Below are 27215 nucleotides of genomic sequence, written 5' to 3' on the forward strand. Positions count from 1 at the left end.
AAGAGACCCTGCTTCAAAAATCTAAAGCCATTTTTTTTTTTTGCTTAAAAGCCTAAGTATATATGGTTGCTGATCGTGGCTCAAGAAAGGTTAAAGCTTGCTTGTTATTGTACACTCTATTTTGTTTATACGTCTTTATTATGAACATATATGTTTACTGGTTCAGTCAATAACCAATTAAGATGCTCATCTGTGTAGTCACTGAAAAGAGACAATGGAGTCCTAGAGAAATTTTTTAAGCCTACCCACTCTTTCCCCTTCAATCCCTCTCCAAACACTGTTAAGGTTTCCCTAAGTGTTGTGCCCCCCACATCAAGTGAGACCAGCAATCTCCATTGTTATATTCTGCTCCACAGTGCCCAGAGAGTGCACAAGGTGACAGTATAGAGCCCCAGCACAGCGAGGTAGATTTGGAAGAGCAGCTGATCAAAGTGGTACAGGATGGCCAGCCAATCCACTTCCTTCTGGTGAATCTGATCCTGAGTTCGGAGAGAGTTGTTGATGGATTGGAGCTGGAGCCAGACTTCCTGCAGAGCATCCGACTGAACCAGGTGCTCCTGGTGGACAGGGGACTCTGTGTGACGGAGGAAAACACTCTGGATGAGCTGTCAAGAGGGAAGGCCCAGAGAACCTGGCAGGGCTGTCCTGTGTCAAGAGAGGTGTGTGTAGGCTATACCTATCTAGGAGATTTCCTGAGCTAGGATAGATAATTCTTAAATTTCTTTATATAAAGCAACCAGAACCCAACCATTCGTATTCCTTCCCACCTTTCTGTATGTAGTGTGATGTGTGTGCGTGTATAAAGTGTGATGTATAATGTGTGTGTATGTAGGTAGTGTGATGTACGTATAGTGTGATTGTGGCATGTGTGTAAAGTGTGATGTGTGTGTATAGTGTGATGTGTATGTATAGTGCGATGTGTGTGTATAAAGTGTACAGTGTCTGTGTGTGTGTAGTGATGTATGTTGTGTATGCAAACATGCTCGTATGCCAGAATGCTACAATTTTTGAGTTCACAGCTCAGTCACTGTGGTAGAAATGAAGCAAACTAGAGGTGACTGAAAGCCTGACCTTCAAGCTAAAATGACCTCCCAGCAGGAAGTCACCTTCAATCTGCAGAAGAAATCTCAAACTCAGAACAGGGGTTGAAAAGCTGGAGTTTCCCATTATTCGTGCTGGCCAGACTGGCTGGGTGCTTCCCCAGGACCCAGGTGCTCAGCACAACAAAGCAAACAGGGTGGGGATCACAAGGCTTCTCACAAACCTGTTGTCTCAGCACTTGGAGCCCACAGGTGCAATCTAGACTCATCCATGTCAGAGTCTCCTCGAAGGCAAAGAAGAGACCGTTCTTGCCCACTGTGTCGCTCCTCGTGGAGGAATTTGATCAACAAGATGGACTTGGATAAGCTGAGAACCAAGAGGGCCATGCAGACAGTAAAGAAGACCCCTGGGGAAGAAAGGGATTTGGCTGTATTCAGTCTACCATTCGTGCAATACCAGATCTTGGCCAGGAATGGTTATAAGGGGGTGTCCGATGACACCTGAGCTGCTTACCAATCAGAGACGTACACCCCGTGCTCCTCGGCACCTCGTCAGACATGTTGACCCTGAAGACTGTGTAGCCCACCAGCACATTGGTCTTGAATATAATTCTTGCACGGCAGTTGGGGGGCAGGTAGAAGCTCCCCAGGTCCACGAGCATCAGGAAGATGCTAGGAATCAAGAGGCTCACGACATAGGCCAATGGGCATCTGCGAATCACCATCTGGCAGAAGACAAGGAAGCTCTTCCATCTAAACAGTCTAACACTGGGCTGAGCCCATAGTCCTTAAGACCCAGCCCTTGTGAATAATGCAAAATGGCTATATAGTTTATATTTGAGGCAACTGGGTGTGCTGGGAAATGCCTGTAACCTCAGAATGTGGGGAGCAGGACCAGGAGGATTGCTATGAGATGGAAGCCAGCCTCGACTACATAACAAGACCCTGTCTCAAACAACACACACACACACACACACACACACACACACACACACACAAGGCTATTTTGTGATTCAAAAAAATTGAAAGTTTTCACACAGACCTAACAATGTTGCATGTGTGTGTGTGTGACTGCATGCAGATGTGTGTCCATTTATAGGCATGCAGAATCCAGAGCAGGATGCCGCATGTCTTCCTTTATCATTCTCTGACTCACTGCCTGAGACAAGGTATCTCACTGAACCAGAAGCTCAGCACTTTGGCTAGGCTGGCTTGCTTATGAGTTCTCTGGATCTGCCCATCTCTGCCCACCAATCCTGGGCTGATAACCTGGGGGGGTAGCTCAGTTGATAGAGTGCCTGCCTACCATGGGCAAAGTCCTAGATTCTATCCCCTGATCTGCATAAACTGGATGATCTGGCACACACCTGTAATCCCAACATTGGGGAGGTAGAGGCAAGATCAAGGCCCCTTCTCTGAGGTGGTGATTTCCCCTCAGGGCTGACAATAAGGCCTCTCTGGTGGTGGACATTCAGTAAAGTCTGACGGGGCAAACCAATATCCTGGTCCCTTTGCTGTTTGATTTGCACCAGCACACTGCTTAACAGCTCCCGTCTCTTGGATTTGCCAGACAATGTGACACTTGACTACTTTCCATGTGTTAGATCATGTGCTGGAGGCTTTTTCATCTATTGTATCATTTATTTTATCCTCATTATCAACTTCTTGGATAGATAATCTTACCCTGTACCCTTAAGGAAGCTGAGTCAGTGGCCGAGGTGTAATGTAACCCCACACCTTCTGATTCCTGGTGCTCATTCCTCAGCTACCGCCTAGCTACAAATCTGGATCTGCCCAGATATGGAAGAGGAGGCATTATTAATTTTTTTCTCTCTCATCTCCACATCCTGCTCTTGGAGAAAAGTACAAAGAAATGAGCACAGAAAGGAGGTACAGAGGCCTGAGATGGAGTGGGGCGGGGCAGCTTGGCTGGGGGAGTTCACACACCTTGTTGATGAGAGTTGAGGCTCCCTAGTCATTGGATCTGGGACCATGCCCCGACTCAGTGGAGCTTGGCAGGCCAGAGCTCTTCGGTGGATTGTAATCTGGCTGCTGTCTTTCACATTAAACATAATTGGCTACAAATATCTACACCAGTGCAACACACATTGCTTTGCAATAACTTGGTTAAAGCACATTTCTACCAAAGGGTGGTCAACAAGAAAAAAAAAAAACACAATGAACTATCATCAACCTACATCTCTGTTGGGCCATGACTTAGACAGCCTTGGGAGGTGGGGTAGGAGGAGGGGCATTGAGATGCTGGTGATCTGGTCTCTTAGAGTGGGAGTTGGAGAGGTCATACCTGGTCAGGTAGAGGAAAGAAAAAGTAAGATCACCCTTGGAGACTTCATGGCAGAGATTGCATGAGAAGGGGGAAAAAGTCTATGAGTATTGCCCTAAAGAAAAGCACAGGGTGGGAGCTCGCCAACTCCAGCCGGATAGGGAAGGAAGCAGCATAGGACCTAACTAGTCCCTCTGAATGTGGGTGACAGCTGTATGGCTGGGGCAGACTGCGGGACCACTGACAGTGGCACCAGGATTTATTTCTACTGCTTGTACTGGCTTTTCGGGAACCCATTCTCTGGATGAGACCTTGCTCAGCCTAGATATAGTAGAGAGGGCCTTGGACCCTCCCCAAAGCAATGTGCCTTACCCTCTCTGAGGAATGAATGGGGGTGGGGTGGGGAGGAAGGTAGAGGGAATGGGAGTGGGGGGACTGGGAACTGGGATTGGTATGTAAAAAAAAAAAAGATAGTTTGTTTTCTTTTAAAAAAAGAAAGGAAAAAAAGAAAAGCACAAGGCATGTTGGTTAAGGGGGAAGGGCCCAGATCTGTAGTCAAGGAAATAGAACCTATGTATGTAAATCTATTGTTATCCCAACTGATTGTCCGCTCTCTTTTCCTTTGTCCAGCAAACACTGAGCACGAGGAGGCTGCTGACATACTACTGTAAATACGAGAGACATGGTGTCATAAGTAGGATAAGTCCCTGTCCTAGCCTGGTCTTAGGAGTTTGGGAGCCGTACTCTGGTGGCTAGTGTTTGAAAAGTCTATGCGGTAGAAAGAAATCTTGCTCCAGAATGAACCAAAACCAGAGTCCCTATCTCATTTGCATGATGCCACTAAAGACTTCCTAAGCTTAGCTTTTATTTTATGCAGAGATTGAACCTAGGGCTTCCTGCATGCTAGACAAATTATCTACCGACTGAGCTATATAGCTCCTTGGGCAGATTTTGATGTCTATAATAGATACCAAGAGCCTTTCTTATTCATCTCTGTACCTTTTATGTCGGCCATTGTCCTTGTTAGCTTAGTCTTTCTGACACAGCTTAGAGTCATCTGAGAGGAAAGCCTGGACAGAGGAATTGTCTGGATCATATTGGTCTGTGGGAATGTATGCGGAAGATTGCCTTGATTATTACTTGATGCAGGAGGGCTCTGCCCACTGTGGGTGGCACTATCCCTAGGCAGGTAGTCCTGGGCTATATGAGAAAATTAGCTAAGCACGAGCCTGGGAATGAACAAGCCAGCAAGCCAGAAAGTCAGCAAGCCAGCAAGCCAAGTCCCTCTATGGTTTCTACCTTGAGTTCCTACCCTGACTTCCTTTGGTGATAGATTGTAACCTGGAAGTTTGCACCAAATAAACCCTTTCCTCCCCAAGAAGATTTTGGTCACAGTGCTGTGCCCCAGCAACAGAGATTAAACTCCAATGATCATTACTGCTGAGATGTTCATTGAACTCCATCAGGATCGGTTAATAAGGCTACCTTTAGCTTCAGTCAACTGGAGATTAGCCCAAATGGTGGGCATCCTGTTGGGGTCAGTCTTCATATGGACCTCACCTGAGAACCCACGACTCCTGCTTCTGCTCAGAGGAATGTGTCACCTGCTTAGCGTGACACTGTTCTCTGTAAGCCTGCCCTACCCAGAGCCCATCATTCCTAATGGGCTAGAGGAACTGGTGCCTTTAAATTCCACAGCAAAGGAAGAAAAAGCACTTTAGTTTCAGCCTGTGTTCTCCATTAGACACCCTTCAGGTGTTAGCAATATTATGCCACAATTTCATTATCCATTAAAGCCAGGTAATAATAAGTACACAAAGGTATTTGGAGCCTATTGATGTTAATGAAAGAGATCAATCTAATTCAGAATGTGTGTGTGGAGAGCTCCTTGGAGATGGAATAGGCCCCAAGGTTAGCCTCTAATTGCCTCCTTGATGGTAGACCCCACCAGTACTCAATTTTGCATGACCGTCTTTATGACATACTTGGAATTTTGACGCCCAGACTCATGCTCCATACAGAAGCCCATTTTCCTCCTCTCCTAAATCCCTCCTCATACCCCTGGTTCAGAAGGAATGGGAAAGATGTTGCCTTTTAAGCAAGAGCCTTGTCCCAGAGCGAGGACTTTGGAGATGCAGACTGTGAGTCTTGTGATTATCACATTCCTTGAGCAACCCTAGGATGGCTCTAGAGTTCAAGCTTCCCCCCCCCCTTCTTCCTTTTTCCCTCCCTTCTCTTCCTTGGAAGGGTGTCCTCTCAAGTATGAGCTGTATCCATGTTATTGATCAAGAGTTTTTGAAGGACACTAGAATCCTTGGATCCTAAATTTAGAGCATTCAATGGAAATCTCAATAAACTCACCTTAATCTAGAAAAGACATGAGAATCATGATAGAAAAAAGATTGAGCGAGGGATCTCTCTTTCCCAAATTCCCTTTTCTTTTCCCCAGTACTCTATAAGTTTCCAGTGCCTGGTGAGTTCTCATTCAGCGTCAGAGTATCTTGATTGGCCCTTTCCATCCAAAATGACTTCTAGATTTTCTCCCTACATCTGCCCACTCCTACAAGGTTATACAGAAACAGAATGTCGATCCTGCTGTTTTCTTGGAACCAGCACCTCTAATAATGTTTTGGAGGTAATCTCCCCTCCCATGGCTGTTGGATTGGGTCCCAGGCTGTACACAAACATCCTTACAGGGAGAAGAGCTTTGTCTGGGACTCCTGTGCAATGCAGTTGGATTCTAAAACATCGGTGGTACCCTGTGATAAGCACCAGTGGCTGTGATTGCATTAACTGGTACCAATGCCATCCCGAGCATTTGATGCCAGATAGATGGTAGCTGTGTATGTTAGTGTGGAATGATCCTGTGTTTTGAAGAGAATGTTGTCACTCTTGCCTGTTCCAACTGTCCCCAGCTTGGTCTGGGACACAGCAGGTGATTAGATTAAGAGAAAGATGGTCCTTTACCGTCAGGACACCAGTGAGCGCACTGTTGGCACAGAGTTAAACTCCAAATGCTACAACACAGACCAAGGGCTTTTGAATGACACCAGGATGCCTTGGTTGCTAAATGCAGAATGTCTTACATGGTATGAAAACAATGAAGCCAGGCATGGGGCTCATGGCAGCCATGGAAAGGTGTGGAGGTTGGGAGAGATGGAAACCAGCAAGCATTCTGGAACATGCGAGTGTTTCCAAAGCTGCAGGATCACTTCTGAGTCTGGCTAATATAATCTGTGACTTTACTCAGGATTTGGGGCGGGGGGGGGGGGGGGGGTTTGGTTCCAGAGAATCAGGTGAAAGCTAGCCTGTCCAGGTAATCCACCTTGACCCCCAGGGCAAAGACACCTTGGGGAAAACTTCCAGGGTAGGAAATCAAATGCATGTATCCCTACCTCCAGTATGCCTTCATAGAAACACCCTAACAGAGAGGAACCGGACTATGATTCCTGCATGGAGGGACACCTCTCAGGAAGCAGTGCTTGCCTTCTCTCTTATTCCAAATGGGTCCAGCTACCCTCAAGAAGACAAGTTAATATTTAGGGGAAAGGATGGCATGTAACGTGTAACTGGAGAGAGAAAGAGAGAGAGAGAGAGAGAGAGAGAGAGAGAGAGAGAGAGAGAGAGAGAGAGAGAGAGAGCGCACACAAGGGGTATACCCACACTCACACTCCCATTTACCTGCCGCTCACGCCTTTGTCTCCGTGCAGTGTAGGTAATGGTGTGTGCAGCACTCCGTGGAGTGCTTGGTAGGTGACTGGTTCCACCTTGCACTGCCATTGCCTCGCATTTCCCTTTAATGCTCTCCATTATTTGGGCTGCATTAATAATGTTTGCAGGCTGATATCTTTAAAATTAATGAGGTGTTTACTCTTAGCCAAGAAACTCATTGAAATTTAAAAAAAAAAAAAAGAAGCTTTCTTCCCCCTACTCTCTTTCTCTTTCTAAGAACGAGTGGACAAGAACTGCGGGTGTGGTTCAGTGGTGGAATGCTCGCCTAGTGTGAGCAAGGCCCTTGCTTGAGCCGTAGGATCAAGAAACAAAGAAGAGAGGGCAGGCAGGCCACAATGGACACTCTTGATCCCTTGCTCCACAGGTGTGTTTTGTTTTGTGATGGGCTGCTAGGCAAGGAGTAGCGATGAGGGAGGCTCAAACCCCAGTGCTTTAAGGCGCTGGCTTCACAGGTTTTCTAGAAAACAGACACCTTTCAGGCAATGAAGGCCATTCATGTCCTCAGGATCTCTGATCTCTTTGCATCAGCCCTCAGTCTGACCTGCAGGTTCCTCATTCCCAAGGCTTGGAATGAGGAGGCACTCCTGACCTGTTTGAAGTACCTATTTTTCAACTGAATTTATTCTCTGCCGTGGATACCATCCCCCTGCCTTGTCACAAATACCACCTTCACTGTGCGCAGTAAAGCAGGGCTCTCTGCGAGTTCTAGCGTTGAGAATCTCCTGGTGATGTGAGCCTGCCTGTGACCATGGCAGGGTGGTTTGCTAGGAAAGCCAGAGAAACAAAAGCTTGGCAGGAAAAGTGGTGAGCACCACTGTCCTTCTCCCAGAGCTCCTCAAGACAGACAAATTTCCCTGGGTACAGTTTGACCAGGCATGCATTAGAGTACCGTGGCTTCCACCATGGCCTGGTCAGCAGTTGTTGCCTCTGACCCCGAAGTTACTTACTTGTTCTACCTGTGTGTGTGTGTCTGTGTGTCTGTCTGTCTCTCTCTCTCTCTTTCTCTCTCTCTTTCTTTTTTTCTCTTGTCTTTTCTCTCTCCTTCCCTCCCTCCCTCCCTCTCCTTTCCTTTTCTTTCTTTTTACAAAATAGGGTCTCGTGTAGCCCAGGTTGGCCTCAAAGTTGATCTAATTCTCTGGTCTCTTCCTAGTGCTGGTATCACATATGTGTGTTATCATGCTTGGTTTATGTGTACCAATGATAAACCCCAGGGCTTATTGTAAATTATCAACTCAGTTACGTCCCCAGCCCCACTCATTGTTTCTGTGGGTCATGCAGATGACTACCGGCTAATTCCTTCAGATATTCAAGTTAGTAATATGATCATTTTCTGCATCTGCATCTGAAATTAATTGATAATTTTCTCAATTAAAAATGGGACAATTATGTTGATGAGACAGGTTTTGTTTTGTTTCGTTTTGTTTTCTTCCAGTTCCTTGTAATGCTGATGGTGTACACTGCTTTGGGCTTTATTCTCAGTGGCAATTAGAAGTGATAATGTTTGTGTAAGCCAAAAGGTTTGAAGGCTTCTGCTGTGAGGTGGGTCAGATCTCTGGAGTCTACACACTGTTCTCTCTGATTCCCTTGTAGATTATGGTGGGAACCTGGTGACTTGGGATCTCTGCTCTCAAATACTGCAGTTCAGGGGGGATGGGCAGAGCCATTTCAACACGCTAGTCTCAGGTAATAATGAGGATATGCAATAAAGCAGATCCCGCAGTTCAATAGAGAAGGCCACGAACTACAGAGACGTGAAGACCAGGTAGGAAGGAGAACCTACGTTAAATTGAATCTGGGCGAAGTTTCCAGCGCTGTTCCTCAGGATGTGGTATGTGGAAGACACTGAGAGCAGTTGCCACTCACTGTCATTCAGAAATGACCTTTTGTCATTCTCAATGTCTTCCTTAGTCCTCAGAAAGCCCAGGTCTATGTCTTCCACTAAAAAAAAAAAAAATAACAGAAACAATGGGCTTCCTGAGGGAGAACCAGGAGCCAGCACCCTCCACTTACCCAACCCCCAGTTTGAGTCTTTCTTTTTATCCTGACCACACGCACAGTATCACCAGTGTTTGAGTTACAGAGTAGAGGTGGGGGTGAGGGGAGGACCAAAAATAGTTTAATCTTTTGTTAAACTATGAATTTGAAGTTGAAGCCTGCTCTCCACAGTGCATGAAGCGTGTTCTGTGACTTTTAGAACATCCTCAATGATGATAAAATCCTGATATCATAATAACAAATTAAAAGCACCGGTTATAACATTGTACCTTGTCTGAATTCTAGGAAAACCCACTGAAATAATACATTTTTTTGAGGCAGAGTCTTGTGTGTCCCAGGTAAACCCAAGTTCTCTTTATAGCCAAAGATGACCTTGAATTTCTGATCCTCTTGCCTCCACCTCCAAAGTGCTGAAATTTCAAGCACGTGCTACCACATCCAGCTGAGGTTTAGATTTTTTTAAACAATCAACCATGTGTAAGAGTAAAATAGATCTGACGTTGATGTCATTCCACCCATGTGTGCCCACACAGCATAGGTATTGCCAGCAGACTGCGTCTCTTGTGGTTCATTTACCTGTGTGCAGAATGCTGTGGAAGGTGAGGCTGCAGTTCTGGATGTCAAAGGGAAAGGCGTACGTCTGCAAACTGCATGCGGAGACTACCTGGATGGGCTTGTGGTTACTAATGGTTCCAGAAGAGTTCACATACACATAGGGAAGGTCGGGAGATCTTTCAAGGTCCACACTACAGGAAACACAAGAGAACCTGTTATGGAGAGGACCTTAGTCTTTTCCATACATACACAAAACTGACTATGTGGTGGTAGTGACCCTGAGACCCAAAGTAAGACCTAGGAAAAAAGAAAAAGAAAAAGGATAGAATGATATTTCCCATGAGGTGACTCACCCTTACAGACACTCTCAGAAATAACAAGTCTCATCAATTAACTCACCTGCTACAACTACAACATAAACAATAACTCCAAGTACCATTGATCAAATATGTATCTTTTATAAGGATTATTTTATTTTAAATTATACGTATATGGGGATGGAATGCTCACATGAGTGCAGATGCTCACAGAGACCAGAAGAGAGCATCAAATCCCCAGGAGCCAAGTTACAGGAGGTTATGAGCTACCCAATTTAGATGCTGGGAACTGAATCCCTGGTCCTCTAGAAAAGCAGGATGTACTCTTATCTACTCTCAACTTTTAAGTCATCTCTCTAGCCTCCAAATCTGCATCCTGAATCATGTCAACTCGTGGCCATTCCCTTCTGAATATTCCCCATAGTATAACCCCAGTAACCAGAGAGAACAAAAGTATGACTTTCAGCAATAATGACTGAAAGTAATTGGCATTTGGCCCGAACAGGTGAATCAACCCAAAGGTCACAGAAATACACCCCCAGAACACTTACAACTCATTGATGATGATGTCGGGGGCCCAAATGGCACTGAGAGGGAGAGAGATTTCTTGAATGTCATCAAACAGGCTAGAGTTCCAGGATAAAAACTTATCATTCCAAACCTGTTAAGAGCAGTCAAGCAGGAAGCAGCAACATGAGAAAGCTTGAGTGTACTGTCATAGCTGCGGACTGATCCAGTTCATCAGCCCCGTGATGTGCTCTGTTAGGGGGAAGGAAATCTGTTCTACGGCTACATCCTTGAATGAATGTAGTCTCTCTGAGCAAAGGGACTGTCTCCCTAGTGGCAGTACCTTCTCCTTAGGATAACCACATTTTGCGGTAGATCCTGATCAGGAACCCAGAATGCAGAGGGGGAAGGAGAATGAATGGATTACCTCTTGGTACCACACGCTCGTCTTTAATTTTTGATTCTGTACGTCCTGCAGAGCAAAAAAAGAAAAAAAAAATATCCGCACAGAATCTGAGCACATGAGCAAGCGAAGGCAAGTGCAGGAGCATCCCCACGACATCTCAGCACATCAATTATCAGAGGCAAGCGCAAACATCTGACAATTTAAGAGGGAGGAAAATCAAACCCAACCAACCAAAGCTGATTTTAAAAACATTACCTAGCCTCCTTGATACCCGAGTATCCTCAGTTCCCGCTTATCTTGCACACCTGTGGCTTTGCATGTTGCTCTATTATCCAGGACAAAACAGCACTCTAACAGCACTTAACATGTTGAGTGATTTTCTAATCTCTTTTCCTGCTTTAATTAGTTACTCTGCCATTAATCAAACTTTAAAAAAAATGATATGTATGTCTTAACCATTATTGAGCTGAAAAGATGAGACCAAGCTCCTACTTCTAATCAAGATATTATTCATAATCTTTCAATGAAAGCTATCTGCACTGACACATGCAGACATCTCTGTTAAGTTACTTTGTGCTTAAATGTGTCTGCTTATGAAACAGACTGATGAGCTCAATACAGGTGAGGTACACTTTCTTGACAACAGATGTAGTTTTTCCATGTCTGTAATAACTCGGTGATGGTTTCTAAATTAAAGAAAGTATTGAATGTGGGTGAGACATGCCTTCATGTATATTTGTTCACCACGTTCAGGCCTGGTGCCAATGAAAGCCAGAAATGGACATTGGACTTCTTGAAATTGGAGCTACAGATGATTGTGAGCTACCTGTGGGTTCTGAGAATTGAACCCAGATCCGTTGGAAGAGCAGTGCTCTTAACCACTGAGTCACCTTTCCAGCGCCTTGATGATATTTTGTTAAAGATGAAGATGTCCCCCTCCCCCACCCAAACAGCAGCAGCAGTAACAACAACAGCAACAAAACCCTCTTTACCAGCATTCTCCACATCTAACCTAGTAAAGGACAATCCAAAAGTAAGATGTTCTTGGAGATTAAAAGAGAAGGGTTATTTCACACACATCATATCGAACAACTATTAACTATAAAAATGGATCACAAGCCTGAATGTTTGAGCTAAGACTAGAAAACTCAGACTCTTGGGATTTTAAATTAGGTGATGTTTTCTTAGATATGAGGGCAAAAGCAACAAATGAAAAAAGTGGGATTTTTATCAAAATCAGAAAGATTTTTGTGTGGCATAGAGATATGGCTCAGCAGTTAAGAGCACTTGCTGCTCTTGTAGGGGACCCGAGTTTGGTTCCCATACTCGCATCTGGCAGCTCACAATGACCTGTGACTACAGTTTCTCGGGCTCTAATGGCCTCTTCTGGCCTGCAGCAACACGTGTACACATAAAAACATGCAGGCACGCACACACACATATAAAAATAAATACAAATATTCTAGGATTGGAGAGATAGCTCAACAGTTAAGAGAGCTTGTTGCTCTTCCAGAGGAATCTGTGCCAGGATCTAACACCCTCTTCTGGATTCTGAGGACACTGTGTACATGTGGCGCGTGGATCTACGTGCAGGCAAACACTCATACACTTTAAATAAAATTTAAAAAAATAAATTTATAAAAGTTGACAAAATGAGGCATTAAAACATCTAAATATCATCATCCTCATCATCATTGTGTGTTAAGTGGTGTGGGAACATATATGCCAAAGCACGTGTGTTGAAGTCAGAGAACAACTTTCAATAGTTCCCACCTTCTACTGTGAGTTCTGTTGTGTGTTGGGGGGAACAAGTGCATTGACCCACTGAGCCATCTCACCAGCCCCGAGACATCACAACACATACCAAAGAAACACAAACATTCATAAGAGACTCCATGAACAACTGCATACCAGAGGATCAGAAAACCTAGAGCAGATGGGTAACTTGTTAAGTAAAGTGTCAAAGTTGAACCACAAGCTCAGTAAAACCTCGTTAGAGTAGAGCTTGGTAATCCACTCCTGTGGTCCCATCACTCCAGCGGCAGAGGCAGGAGGAGGACCCAATATTCAAAGTCATCCTCAGCTATATAAGTAGCTTAAGGCTTGCATGAAATATGTGAGACCCAGCCTTTAAAAGCTAATCGGGGAACTGAAGCGATAGCTTAGTGATTGAGAGTGGTGCTCTTGCAGGAGACCTGAGTTCGGTTCCTTCTGCCCCATCTCCCAAGCGCTGGGACTACCAGCATGCACCATGCCCAGTTTATGCCAGGGTGAGGGAAAGAACCCAGGGCTTCTTGCACACTAAGCAAGCACTCCCCAGCTGAGCTACCTCCCAAGCCCAAAGGAAACCCAACAAACTTTCTGGATTTCCCCTTTTTACAGTCAAGAAAGTGGGTGGTTACCTAATATGCGTTTCTAGGTATAGCAGGAAAGAAGAAAGAGCAAGCAGATAAGGAACCCTGTTTCCAGGCTCAACAAAGGCTGCTTTGAACTCACGGGAACTACAGATTTTTATGGACTTTAAATAGATACTTGAGAGAGGCAGGTTTTAAAGTGGGATGCAAAGCGAAAAGATTGGAATTCACAAATATTTCCCCAAGGAACAGCTTGTAGAAGGACCAGTGGGGACCCCCAGACAAGATTGGCTCAGCAGGGGTTCTGGAAGGTTTTATTTTTTTTTTAAGTCTTCTATTGAGAGCCCAAGATCAGAGGATACCACTCACTTCACTTCCTTGGGAAAGGTGTGAGCCAAGTAATTCTGGAATAGATCATGCCATACTCACCCAAGTAATGCTAGGCTTAGTGACCCTCAGTGAGGATTCCCTACAAACACGTATTTGCAAAACTCCAGAACGCAGTTCATATTAATGGAAACAGTCGTTAACTATGCTCACAGGATTACGGCTGTGTGTTTGTGCACAGGCACACTTGTGCTGTAGTGTGAGTGCGGAGGTCAGAGGACAGCCTCGGCACTGGGTTCGCTCCTTCCTCTGTGTAGGCTCTGAGGATGGAGCTCAGGTCCTCAGGCTTGGGACAAGCTCCTTTACCTGTTGAGGGTCTCACAGGAATCTTATCTCGTTTCAGTAACTCCATTGTCCCCGCTGGTTTGTCTGTCACTGACCTAGCACCCTATAAATGTCTCTCATTGATCTGGATAGCTGAGAAGAGGACCTCCCTGTTCCCATGGCTCCTTTTCGCTATCATTTGGTCCAGCTGACTCGATTGCCAGCCATATTGATACCGTCATTCATTTTCCTCTTCTTGCCTGCTGCTTTGTTGTTTTACACCTAGAAATTATATTTACCCTTTTTTTTTTTTTTTGGTCCTAGAATCTTATGGGGGTGGCTGGGAAGATTCATCATTCAGTCCTAAATAATGCAATGTCAAAAAGTAGTTTGAGGCTAAAACTAACAATTTTTTTTTTGTCAAAGAAACAAGTTTCCCAATGCCAGCTGGTGAGTGTAATTGGTTCTCTGGTGGCATTATTCACAGCTCTTCCCTCTGCGTGCCTCTCTTTTTTCTTTCGATACCTTCCATCTTGCTTGTTAAAAGCAAAGGATATTTCCGAGAATTGGAATTCATTAGTCTTCCTAACAGAGGGAGTCTATTTAGATCTAAATTGGTGGTTAGCAAATATACAGATAATTCCCTCACATTCTTATTTATCTTTCCTAGTTCCGGAGACTATGGAAACAGATGCCTGAACGTCTGGCTGGGAGGCTCCAGTCAATGGGCTGGAATACAAAGGTATCCGGAATTCGGAATTGACAAAACTCAATAGAAACAAATTGGAACTCTTCACTGTTGAGTAGATTATCTCTATAATCAGATTTCCCCAAGGAACTCGTAATACTCAGAAATTCGAAGACAAGACTGTAGGCTTTTCCATAAACAAAACAGGAGGCAAAACATGCGAGGCGAGGTGCTGTGATGGGAGCCAGGCTGCGCGTGCTTCATTCGGCACGAGTTGCTAGCAGTACAGCTGCTGGCAGAGGCACCCGACAAGTTCGCTATTCACAGCGGGAGCATCTTCCTCCGGACAGAATCTGCGAGCGAGTTTATCAGAACCCTCACAACTGTTCTTAGGGCTGCAACTACCTTTGTTTGGCTCATCTACATATAACAGTGGCATTTGTAAAGTGTCTCCGGAGTAACCCAGTCATCAATAGAGATACACTTAGAGTCTGTTTTTTTTTTTTAAGCCACTATCTATTTTACAGTATCGATCTAGCATCTTGGAAGTAAAATAAATCACAATGCATGTGGTGGGAAATAAGAACACAAGCGACGAAGACTTTCTATCAAGAAACTTGTAACAGCTTAGGGGATGTGTAGCTGTAGTGATCCACACTATAGCCCCAGAACTCAAAGGTTTGGGGGGTGGAACAGCTGCTCGGTTCAGGACAGCGCTTGCTTGCCTGTTTGGCATACAGCTGTTGTCAAATTGACACAAACCTGGATATGAGAAGTGGGTGTGTCACCTGAGGAAAGGCCTCCATCAGACTGGCCTGGGCGCACATCTGGGGGCATGTTTTCTTAATTGCTGATTGATGAAAGAGAGTCCAGCCCACTTTGGGTGATACCATCATCCCTGGACAGGCGGGCCTGGGCTATATAAGAGCTAGGCTTAGAGGAGCATGTCTTTAATTTCAGAATGGGGAGGCAAAACCTGTTCTACATAGTGAGTTCCAGGACAGCTGGGACTGTGAAGAGAGACCTTGTCTCAAAAAGAGAGAGAGAGAGAGAGAGAGAGAGAGAGAGAGAGAGAGAGAGATAAGAAAGAAAGGAAAAGAAAGGAAAGAAGAGAAGAAAAGAAGAAAAGGAAAAGAAAAGAAGAGAAGAGAAAAGAAAAGAAAAGAAAAGAAAAGAAAAGAAAAGAAAAGAAAAGAAAAGAAGAGAAGAGAAAAGAAAAGAAAAGAAAAACCAAGCAAGCCAGGGGGAGTAATTCAGTAAGCTTTAATTCCTGTATCCAGTTTCCTACCTTGGCTTCCCTTCTTGCTGGGCTGTAACCTGTACGTCAAACAAACCTTTCCTCCCCAGTTTGTCTTTGGTCAAATGTTTTATCACAGCCACAAAAAGGACAGTTGTGAACATAAAGACCTGGGTCCAATCCTCCAGAACCTACAATGTTAAAACAATGAAAAGTGCTGGAAGCAGTGGCTCACCCTTAAAATTCAAGAGCTTTGGAGGCAGAGAAGGTGGATTCCTGAGGCTCTTCTGTGAGCCAGTGTAGTCTACTTGAGGAGTAGCCTGGTCTACAGAGTGAGTTTCAAGACAGCCAGAGGGAGATACACAGAGAAACCTTGTCTCGAAAAACCAACAAAAAAAAAAAAAAAGGAAAGAAAGAAAGAAAGAAAAGAAAAGAAAGAAAACAAAGTGAATGGAATGATAACTGATATCATCAGAGGAATGATAGCTGAGGGCCTGTGAGATGGCTCAGCAACTTCTGATGCCTGCCACAAAGCTGGGACCCACATAGCAGGAGAGAACTGACTCACACTGCCCATTGTAACTCAAACACACACACACGCATGTGCGCACACACACACAGAAGCTGATGCAGGAGGATTGCCACCAGTTCCAGACTAGTCTGAGGTATGTAAAGAACTCCATACAGTCCTGGGTTACACAGCAAAATAATGTTCTTAAAAAAATAAACACACATAAAAATAGGAGATTTTGTGATATATATTTAAAGAAATGGCAGTGAGGTTACTCTCTGGCTTCCACAAGCATCCTCAGCATCCTCACACAACTTCGCATTCATGAATATGCTTGAACACACATACACATGCAATAGAAAATTGACTCAAAAAAAAAGAACAGAAAGAATTGACTGAACCTAATTGTGAATTATGTGTAACCTAGTCCAGTAACAAACAAATATATGTTATAACATGGGGTGGGAAAGCCATTTTTCAGTTTTTTCCTTATCTACAATAATAATATGATTTTGCTTTCTTTTACCAAGGCAGGAAAAGCTAGATTTTAAAAGTTCAATTTGACATCCTTGTTCCAAGAAAAAATATTAATGTAAAGACCTTATTTTTTCTATATTTATCTCCAAATAAACCACTGAAGGCAAAGCTGAGCAGTTCTACTTAATCTTAATCAATATAAAATCAAAAGAAAAAAGTTAAGGAAGCAGCTGAGAGCAATCCTAACCTCTTCTTAGGGCTCATTATCCGCCTGCCCTAAGGTTTCGCATGACATAGCTCTTGTTGTGTGCCGTTTTGTTATTTGTTGGTTTGTTTGTATTTATTGAGATAGAATTTCTTGCAGTCTCTCAGGTTTGGCTTCATACTCACAGCAATCCTCCTGCTTCAGTCTCCCGAGTGTTGGGATCACAGGTGTACACCATCCTGGCACTCATACTGTGTGTCTTTATTTGGATCATGCTTAACGTTGGACTCTAGGAAGCGAGATGTTCCTAATAATCCGCTGATAACTACAGGGTGAGGAACTGTATCTCTTCTAGCCAGGGGACACGTTAGCCACAAGAAATTAAGTCTCCAAAATTCTCGTTCAATATCCAATTAAAAAAGACTTTTAAAAAGGGACCTTAAAGGGGTTATCTATTAGGAGTGTGTGACACTAGGCCTTTCGGGTGGGGATTCTCTTGGCATTAAATTAAACAACCCCGTCTAAGATCATAGACTGGCCCTTTCACTAGGTTATGGGAAAGTCAAACTGAGAAAGGAGAAAGTTAGGGGCTGGAGCGATGGCTCAGGGGGCTAGAGCAGGTGCTGCTCTTCCAGAGGACTTGGGGTTGATTTCCCCCGCACCCACATGATGACTCATAAGTGTTTATAACTCCAGTTCCAGGGGATCAGACGCCCTCTTCTGGCCTCCACAGATCCAGACACGCAGGTAGTGCACAGACATACACAAAGACAAATCTCTCATACACATATAATAAAAATAAATAAATCTTTTTTAAAAAGGAAAAGTGAAATTTCTTGTTGAAAGGAGGAACTTGAGGAGTATTGATTGATTGATAGAATCTTGTGTATCTTAGGCTGGCATTATCTTGCCATGGAGCTGAGATTGGCCCTGAACTTCTGATACTCTTGTTTATGGATCCACAGTGTTGGGGTTTCAGCATATACTACCATGCTTATAATCCTAGCACCCAGGAAGCTGATGCAGGAGGATTGCCACCAGTTCCAGACTAGTCTGAGGTATGTAAAGAACTCCATACAGTCCTGGGTTACACAGCAAAATAATGTTCTTAAAAAAATAAACACACATAAAAATAGGAGATTTTGTGATTTACTGCAGAAATGGGTGGGGAGTACTGTATCATGGTACACGTTTGTCATCCCAGCATTTGGGAGATAGAGCTGAAGAATCATGAACTAAAAGACATCCTCAGCTACACAGTGAGTTTAAAACCAGCCTGAGCTACATGAGACCCGACCTCAAATAACAAAAACAATATTAAAATGTTTAAAAATATTTTTGACATTTATTAAAAATATATAAGATACTTGAGACAGGGAAGGATAGAAGGAACAGATGAACAAAATCGGAATTCTAGAAACAAACAGCAGCATAGTGTTGGCAAGTGCACACGATAACATCAATTAAAATAGATTTCAGACCAGTTACAGCAATGACCTAGAACACTACAGAGCAGCAGCCGGGAGTGGACTGTCACCACACATAGCAGACAAGCCTGGGAGAAGTGACATGAGGGGGCAGCTCATCTGTGGCTGCCATGCCCACTGTCGCTTTGTAGTGGACTAAATAGCTATGTTTGGGGGGTGGGGGGAGACCTAGCCTTTTTTAAAAAAAAAAAAAGTGAAATACAGGTTTATGGCTGTAATCTCAATACTTGGGAGGCTGAGGCAGGAGGATTTGTTAAGAACTGGAGCCCACTTTGGGCTACATATAGAGACCCTGTCTCTAAAACAAACAAACACAAACAAACAAAAAACCAAATCAAACAAACAGAAAGGATCAGAGGTCTAAGGTCACGCATATGTGGTTCCATGTTTATGATTTTCTTGAAGTATAAAGGTTGAGAGTAGGGCTGGGGACACAGCTCAGTTACAGAAGAGTGAGGATCAGACTTGGAATCCTAGAACCCACTTAAAGTCAGACACATTAGCAAGAATTGCAATTCCAGTTTTCCTATTGTGGATGGAGCCAGAGGGAGAGGAATCCCCCAGAAAGAAGCCCAAAGGCCAGACTGACATATGCAGAAATAAACAACAGAGAGACCCTGTCTCAAACATGGTAAGGAAGATGAGGTCCAGTACCCAAGGTTGTCCTCTGACCTCTATATATGTGCTGTGATATGCATGCCTTTACACACACACACACACACACACACACAGAGTCTGTAGACAGCTCAGCATAGCCCTGGGATGACAGTGCACCGGGGCAGCTTTGTTATGGTGGTGACTGAGCTAAGAGGACAGCTACTGTTCAGACATCGAGTGTCCTCCGAAGACAGTGTGTGCTGGCTACTTTTATGCCAACTGGGCACAAGCTAGAGTCATCTGGGAAGAAGGAATCTTAACTGAGAATATGTCTCCATAGGATTGGCTTGTAGGCAATTCTGTACAGTATTTTTTTTTCTTTGATTGATGTGGGAGGGTTCAGCCCAGTGTGGGTGGTGCCAACCCTAGACAGGTGGTCCAGGGTATAAGAAAGCAGGCTGAGGGAGTTGTGAGGAGTAACCAGTGAGCAGCATTCCTTCATGACTTCCGAGTGAGCTCCTACCTCCGGGTTCCTGCCATACTTGAGTTCCTGTCCTGACTTCCTTCAGTGTTGGGTTGTGACCTGGCAGTTGGAAGACGAAATAAACCCTTTCCTCTCAAGCTGCTTTTGGTCGTAGTGTTTTTATCACAGCAATAGCAGCCCCACATAGGACAGAGTGTTGAAGGCTGCCTAGACAGAGTGGTGCTATTGAAAGGCCATGAAACCCTTAAAAGGTGGGGCCTGGTAAGTGGTATCTTCCTCACTGGAATCTGCCACTGAAGGGGACTTGGACCCCTCCTGCTCTTCTCCACAGGAGGTGAGTGTCTTTGTTCTGAGGCATGCTCCTGTGGTAAGTGCTGCTGAAGGCCCCAAAGTAATGAAACCCACTAACCAAGGAATGGAACCTCCAAAACCCTGAGCTGAAACAAGGTTTTGTTTTTGTTTGTTTTTTAAAGATTTATTTATTTATTATGTATACAGTGTTCTGCCTGCATGCATGCCTGCAGGTCAGAAGAGGGCACCAGATCTCATTATAGATGGTTGTAAGCCACCATGTGGTTGCTGGGAATTAAACTCAGGACCTCTGGAAGAGATGCCAAGACTCTTAGGCACCGAGTCATCTCACCAGCCCCCTGTTTCTGTTTTGTTGTTGTTGTTTATTTGTTTGTTTTTCTTGTTGTTGTTTTTGATAGGGTCTCAAATGAGTCCTCCCACCTTCTAATAACAGTCTAGAAAAAGCCCTTTACACATTCACGATAATCAGGGCAGACATTTTTCTTTTTTCCTTTTTCAAATTTCAGACAGTAAGTAGTGGATCTAACAAGCCAACCCTCTCTCACCGGGCAAGTGCTCAAGCGTCCAACTGTAACCCCAGACCTGGTTGTCTACGATAATATGCCATTATCACTAACAATGGAAAAGAGAAGTAAATCAGCTCCATCTCCAAAACAATCCAGACTCTTCCTCGTACCCGCAGTTCAGCCAGAGTCTTGGGACTAGAACTCCATCTAGGCTTCTGCCTGAAGCACAGAGCACAATAAGAGGCTGGCTGTGGAGGTTTACACCTGTGGTCCCAGTGCTCAGGAAGCAAAGGCAGAAGGATCAGAAGCACAATGCCATCCTTAGTGAGTTTGGGGTCAATCTGGGCTACATGAGACCTGTCTCAATCAATCAATCGTTCGATCAGTCAACCCACTATAAGACTTTAAGACAATCCTGAAGCCATTTTTGACAATTCTGAATCCTCTCAGCCTCTGTGCCATAGTGCTTCCCCTCCTCCCCTGGGAACCAAGGACCTAACAGCTACACTCGCACGTACTCAGTTCCTGAACAATCACCCATATATGTATGCTTTGGTTTGGTCCCCTGGGAAACGGGGTCAAAATGACCTCTTACCTCATCTGATCTGGCAACAGCTCTCCAGTCAATTATTGGTAATAGCCCTTTCAAACAAGCCAATCAGAATCGTCAAAGAACAACCCCCCTTGCTTCTGTGGCCCCTTTAAAAGTAGACTGTACCCGCTATTCGAGGTCCCTCGGCTTCCCGAATGCTGGTGGACCCTGTCATGACAGAATTAATAAAATCCTCATGCTTTTGCATTGGCTATGGTATATGAGATGGTCTCTGGGGGTGACTCCTTCTCGGTGTTTGGACGCCAGAGTCCAACACCCACCAGAACAGCAAGAGCAAGCAAGGGCAGGCTAGTCCTTACCACATCCAATACAGCATGGACACATAGGTCCAGGTAGACAGTGGTGGCCTCAGCCGAGTTGTAAACTGGCCTGACATCCTTGTGATACTGCCGTAAGAGCTGCCTGGTGAGACGATGCAGAGAGGGAGTCCTGGGATGAGGAGTCGCTGTGCCTACAATACCTAGAAAAGAAAGCTGTCGCTGTGAAGATGAAGACAATGAGCATCTTTAGGGAGCGGTAGACAGACCGTTTGGGACATGGTGGCTCTCTGTGCGATAGTCAACTGACTCCAGGCTGTCCAAATTCACAGCCAGTTGGTGGGCTTTCTAGTAGACTCTTACTTAAAGTAAGCTGACAGCCCCCAAGTTCCTGTGAGGGCTAATCTTGACTGTTGGTGTGAATTCAAATGAGGTATTGCCTCCGGCAGGCTGACTTGTAAGCACATCTGTGGAAGAGCATCTTGACTATTAATTGATACAGAAGGGTGCGGCCCATTGTGGGCACTCTCATCTGTGGGCAGAGTGTCTAGGCCATTTAAGAACGGCAAGTGATCCAGAGCCTGGGAGCAAGCCAGTAAGCAGTGTTCCCCCATGGTATCTGCTTCAGTTCCTGCCTTAAGAACTTTTCTTGATAGGGGACTGTAACCTGCAAGATGAACATGCTGCTTTAGGTTATGGCGTTTATGACACAACAGGAAAACAAACTAGAATATGCCCTCAAAAGAGACTGAATTGTAAAGATACATAAAGCGATTGCATCTTCAGGAATGCAAACGGTACCTAGAGTTCCGTTTCACAGTGCTCATACCGAGACAGGATTCTGTCTCTTCTCCTGTCATGTACTCTGCTGGTATGACAAAAAAAATTCACCTACACCCTTAGCCCAAAGTTAACCCCCATGTTGGCTTGTGTTTGTGAGTGTGGGCAGGTGCATGTACCACATGGAAGATATTGGGTGCATGGAAGATATTGGGTGTCCCAATCCATCACTCTTTTACTTACTCCCCTGAGATAAGATCTCTCATTGAGCATGGACCTAGACTAGCAACCAGCAAGCCCCTGTGACTCTCATGTCTTTGTTCCCTGCAGTGCTGAAGTTATAGGTCATATAGAGCCATGCCCAGCCTTTTCCATAAACCCTGGGGATTCAAACTCAGGTCCTTATGCTTTGAAACAAAACCACTCTTACTCAATGAGCTGCCTCCCCAGGCCTGTGTTTTATTTTTCCTTTCTTTTGATTTCCCACGTGTAATGGACAATCCATTGATCCCAAAGATCGGCGTGGATTCCTACATAATGAAGTCAATGAGAGTTCAATTCATGCTCTTTTGTTTCCACTGAAAAATCTATTTTCTCACACCATCTGTCCTTGACTAAAATGTACTTGTCAGAAAAACGAGATCTTTGCTTTGGGAAAATTCTCCCTGGCTTCAGGAAACAATCATTTCCTCTGATCCAGGAATCTTGATTTGTTAGGAGTCACGATTGGTGTCGAGGCAGGAGAAAGCAAGCAAGGGAAACAAACACCAGGGATTGGAAGTGACAGATTTGTGAGGGCTCTCAAATTGCAAAAAGATATTTTGTCCACAAGCTTCGCCAATCCTTGGGGAATTTGAAGCTTCGATAAGTCATTGGGCTAAAGCAAATTGCACACCTCGCCTCCCACACTGCATGGGATGAAAGCTGTCTGAGGTGTCCTGGGTGTGGATTGGCCCTATTCTGATAAATTCCTGAAGGTCTGAGGAATCCAGCAGGAAAGTGAATGAGATCACTTCTCCCTGTGCAACAATCCTGTTTGGACCCATTTCTTTATGAATTAAGTCATGTTACCTGCCGCCACAAGCAGCAATTTCTATGATTTATCAGTGTCAGAGAGGTGGAAATCAAAATGGCCAATGACGGACGATGCTGGAGTTGTCATCCCAGGCTGGTAGAGGGCAGAGAAACATATGTTTTCATTATCATCAGAACTGTGAACTTAATGAGCATTTTAACTCCCTGTCTGTTCACCCATAAGGAAGCTTAGGGTGGGATCAGCTATTTGGGCATGCAGGACGAAGGTGGGTGGCTTTCACGGGACATCATTTTTAAGGTTTTTGTGAATTGTTATTGTCAAAACATGCGGTGTGGCTCTCTATCTGAGAACATTGCTCACTGCTCTACCCCAGGGAGGGGAAGTAGGGAGTATCAAACCAGGCAGTCCCATGATCCCCCCCCCCCTACAAAGTTTGCTTTGGGCAGCAGCTTTTTTCCCCTTCTCTTGGGAATCCCCAATTCAAGTCTCAGTTGGAAAAATTCTGAAATGGGCATGATTCAACCCAGGAAATAGAGGTGGATAAGTTATAATGCTGAGAGGTGAAGGTACGTTCTTTGTACTCTCCGCTCAAAAGGACCCAAATATCTCTCTCTCTCTCTCTCTCTCTCTCTCTCTCTCTCTCTCTCTCTCTCTCTCTCTCTCTCTCCATCTATCTCTCTCCTATCTTATCTAAGAAATAATCCATAGGTCTCCTGGAGAAGATAGACCCATGCTTTCTAGAAGGTGTCAAAAGCCTAGGTACAAAGAGAAAGTTTTGCAGGCTAGGACTCGGAACAAAGAGAAAGATAAAAAGCAAATGAAAGTAAGCTCACATAAATGCAAAGAGAACCGAGTTCTGGCATAAGCTGGGAGGAAATAATAAATTGCATTTCTACTATGAATGCAAATTTGCCCAAGGAGAAAGATCAATTACAGGAGAGAGATTAAGGATTTAAGTGACCATTAATTAGCAGCAAATGATGCCCCCTTGAAAGCTAATGTGACATTCACACAGCACTAAATGACTCAAAGTTCAAGGCTGTTTCCATAGACACTGATGGAAGCTATCGTCGGGCTCAGGAGAGATTCCTGGCCAACCCTGTCTCCTCAGGTCCAGATAACCAGCTTCCCTTAAGTCACTTGTATTGTTTCTGGAGAATGAATCTATTTGGGACTGAGCTATGAAGTGTTTGGTGGTGAACAGATTTAAAAAGACAATACGAATACAAAGGCAGGCATGGTGGTACATGTCTGGAATCCCAGCCCTCAAAAGTTGAGGTGGGGAATCACAAATCTGAGGATAGCCTGGACTACATACTGAGTTACAAGCCAGACTGGACTAAAGACTGAGTCCCTGCTCAAAAATGTCAGCAGCAACAACAACAACAAAAACGTTCTTTCTTTTTCACTTGTTTTGTTTGGGTTTGGTGAGTGAGTGTGTGTGTGTGTGTGTGTGTGTGTGTGTGTGTGTGTGTGAAGAAGGCACAATTATTACAGATTCAGTGAAAGTACAGATGCCCAGGGCCATAGCTTCCAAATTAGGGGCTGGCGCTGAAGCACAGCTGGTCTGCATTCAGAGAGCAACCTCATAGGCATGACATGATAGTGACCTGGCTGTCTAAAAATATTAGGACCAGCACTGAATATGCCCTTGGAAGGAAAACCGATACACCCTGCACAGTGTCTATTACTGAGCAGAAGCAGTCAGTGGTCTTTCCGGAGCCTGTGCTTCTGGTTTGATAATATCTTACATTTGTGCTACACATTACACTTCCACAGTCTGATCTTGGTGAATATTCCAGATAAAAACCAACTTAAGGGTATGAGGGTGAGCATCCGTAAATAGCGCGCTTGCCTAGCACACATGAAGGCATGGGTCCCTCCCTCGGCATCACATACACAGGACGAGATGGTGCACAGCTGTAGCCTAGAATTTGAGAGGCAGGAGGATAAGAATTCAGCGTTCAGGTATACAGTAAGTTCAAGGCTAACCCAGGCTATATAAGGCCCTGCAAAACTGCCTAAAGAACGAATTGACTTATGTGGGTCAGTGAATAGCGAGGCTGGAGGGGTACAAGCCTCATCCCTAGCACACACTCAGCGCAGAGGACAAAAACCAGTTCTGCTGTAGTACAATGTCAGATTCCTTTGCCACAGATGCCCTCCGTGTGATTTACGAGGAGGCCTCAGTCATTATACCCTGCTAAAACCTTGTTCCTGTCCCGCTGAGCACAGAACATCAGAGGGAAAGCTGGTAAGAAGGATCTCCTGAGGCTTCTGGATGTCGGTTCTCTATTTTATCTCATTTTCATGTTGGTAGTTATTTTCTGCAAAGAAATCCATTTGGCATTAATGAAATTTCCTCTATTTTACTCCTATAATTAAGATAGGCTTTTATCCTTGAAGTTAAATGTCCAGGATATCTGTGCTATTTTTCTTCTCTACCAAACAGAAAGAAAAAAAAAACATTTCCAGTGTTTTCTTCCTTTCTCTTTAATTTCCCAGCTTTCTAGCTACCAAATGTCTTTATTTCCTTTCCATAACTGACTTGCATAACTACTTGCAGTTATATTTTAAAGTTTGAGAATTCAGACCCAAGTTCTAGGAGCACCCTCAAAAAGGAAGGGCATGAGGGGGATGCTGGAAGAAAGTAGCGTGTTAGAAATCACCAACAGTTGGAGTGTAGGAAAGGACACTTTAACAGATCAGTCCCAGTGCCTCTCCACATTCTTAACACTGCGAGCCTGTAATACAGTTCCTCGTGTCATGGTGACCCCCAACCATAAAGTTATTTTTTGTTGCTACTTCATAAACGTAATTTTGCTACTGTTATGAATTGTAATGTAAATATCTGTGTTTTCTGGTTGTCTTAGGCAGCCCCTGTGAAAGGGTGGTTTGGCCCCCTAAAGGGATCACGACTCATGTGTTGAGAACCACTGTATTAGAGAAGGGATGTAAGGAGAAGAGAATGATGCATCCCTAGGTGTGGGTATGGATCTCCCACAGATTCTTCATTCATACACTCTTTTTAAAAAACCAATTGCATCCTAACTAAAACAATTCAATTCAGCATAGTGAATGTTACCATGGAAATATCATTCCATACATTAAAACACATACAACCTCTAAAGTATTTTGAGAGAAATCATACACTCAAAACTTGCATGTTTTTGCAGCTGCTGTTAGCAATATACTAGCCAGGTCCTATAGTTTCTGTAAAGCCGGACTTAAACACTGCAATATCAAAACAGTATGTAGGCATCTCCAGTTGAGATATATCCAAGGGACTCTTCCTCTGCTCAGCTAAAGGCTTATATTAATGCCAAGACTATCTAGGATACTAAAACCCGCTCTCCGTTCATATCTGAGAGATTGCCCTATGCTTAATGCAAATTACCACAGTGAGCCGGATTTCCTCAGACATGAAGATTTGCCCACCAACTGTAATGTTTCAGGGTGAATTTTCACCTGTATAAAAAGTCCCAGGGCACGATGCTGTACAGCTGTGTGTGATTGTGTGTGGGAGGGGACATAGAGACATACGCTGGTCTCTCTCCTAGGACTAGCATTCAACAGAGTATGAATAAAAAGGTGTTCCCGCTCCGTGTGGACACCGCACTGCGAGAGCTAAGATAGTGCCCAGTCTAACCATGGGCAGGACTTACCTACAGCAGCCACCAGGAGGCAGGACCGCAGAAGACTCATCGCACTTGCCAAGCTGAGCTGGGGCAGGGACCAGAGAAGAGGAGTGACTATGGGGTGGCTCAGTTTTGCATCGCTCGGCACCTCTCCACCCTGCGCTTCTGCTTGCTCACTTGTGGTAACCTTGGTGCTATTTTGTGGGCATGCCACTGGACCCGAGGCATACAAGCACCACACGGAGGTTTTGAGATTGATGCCTTCATGAACCCCACTAGCGTCTCCATTTGGCTCTGCCCTAGGACGGTGGCCAACAGTCCATCTCCCTTCCAGGAGACGGCTAAGTGAATAATGCAATAGAAGAGGAGCCCCCGAGGAGAGGAAATTCCACGCTAATACGATTTCCTTTACAGCCTTTACCTAAGGCAATGTTCTTGCTGGCATCCAGGACCCTAATTTCATTAATAATTGAGATCCAGATAGCTGTCTTAAATCAGACTTAGGCGGTACCGTCTTCAGGCTTTGGGAACAGTCGCTGGGCTCTT

The 27215-nt window shown here is 44.6% G+C and overlaps 1 protein-coding gene across 1 annotated transcript; it reads right to left on the minus strand.

The window, feature by feature from the left end:
- Positions 1–338: 338 nt before the first annotated feature.
- Positions 339–26742, minus strand: Htr3b (5-hydroxytryptamine receptor 3B). Its single transcript, XM_050156422.1, has 9 exons — positions 26697–26742; positions 21258–21418; positions 10858–10902; positions 10475–10584; positions 9628–9797; positions 8837–8994; positions 1555–1765; positions 1265–1447; positions 339–574 (listed from the first exon to the last, which is right to left on the minus strand). Exons 1-9 carry the CDS (start codon positions 26734–26736, stop codon positions 339–341), a joined length of 1314 nt encoding a protein of 437 aa, XP_050012379.1. The 5' UTR covers positions 26737–26742.
- Between the last annotated feature and the right edge of the window lie 473 nt (positions 26743–27215).

Source organism: Alexandromys fortis, unplaced genomic scaffold (assembly GCF_014885135.2).
Source record: "Alexandromys fortis isolate MF-2015 unplaced genomic scaffold, M_Fortis_MF-2015_v1.1 scaffold_89, whole genome shotgun sequence".
NCBI lineage: Eukaryota > Metazoa > Chordata > Mammalia > Rodentia > Cricetidae > Alexandromys > Alexandromys fortis.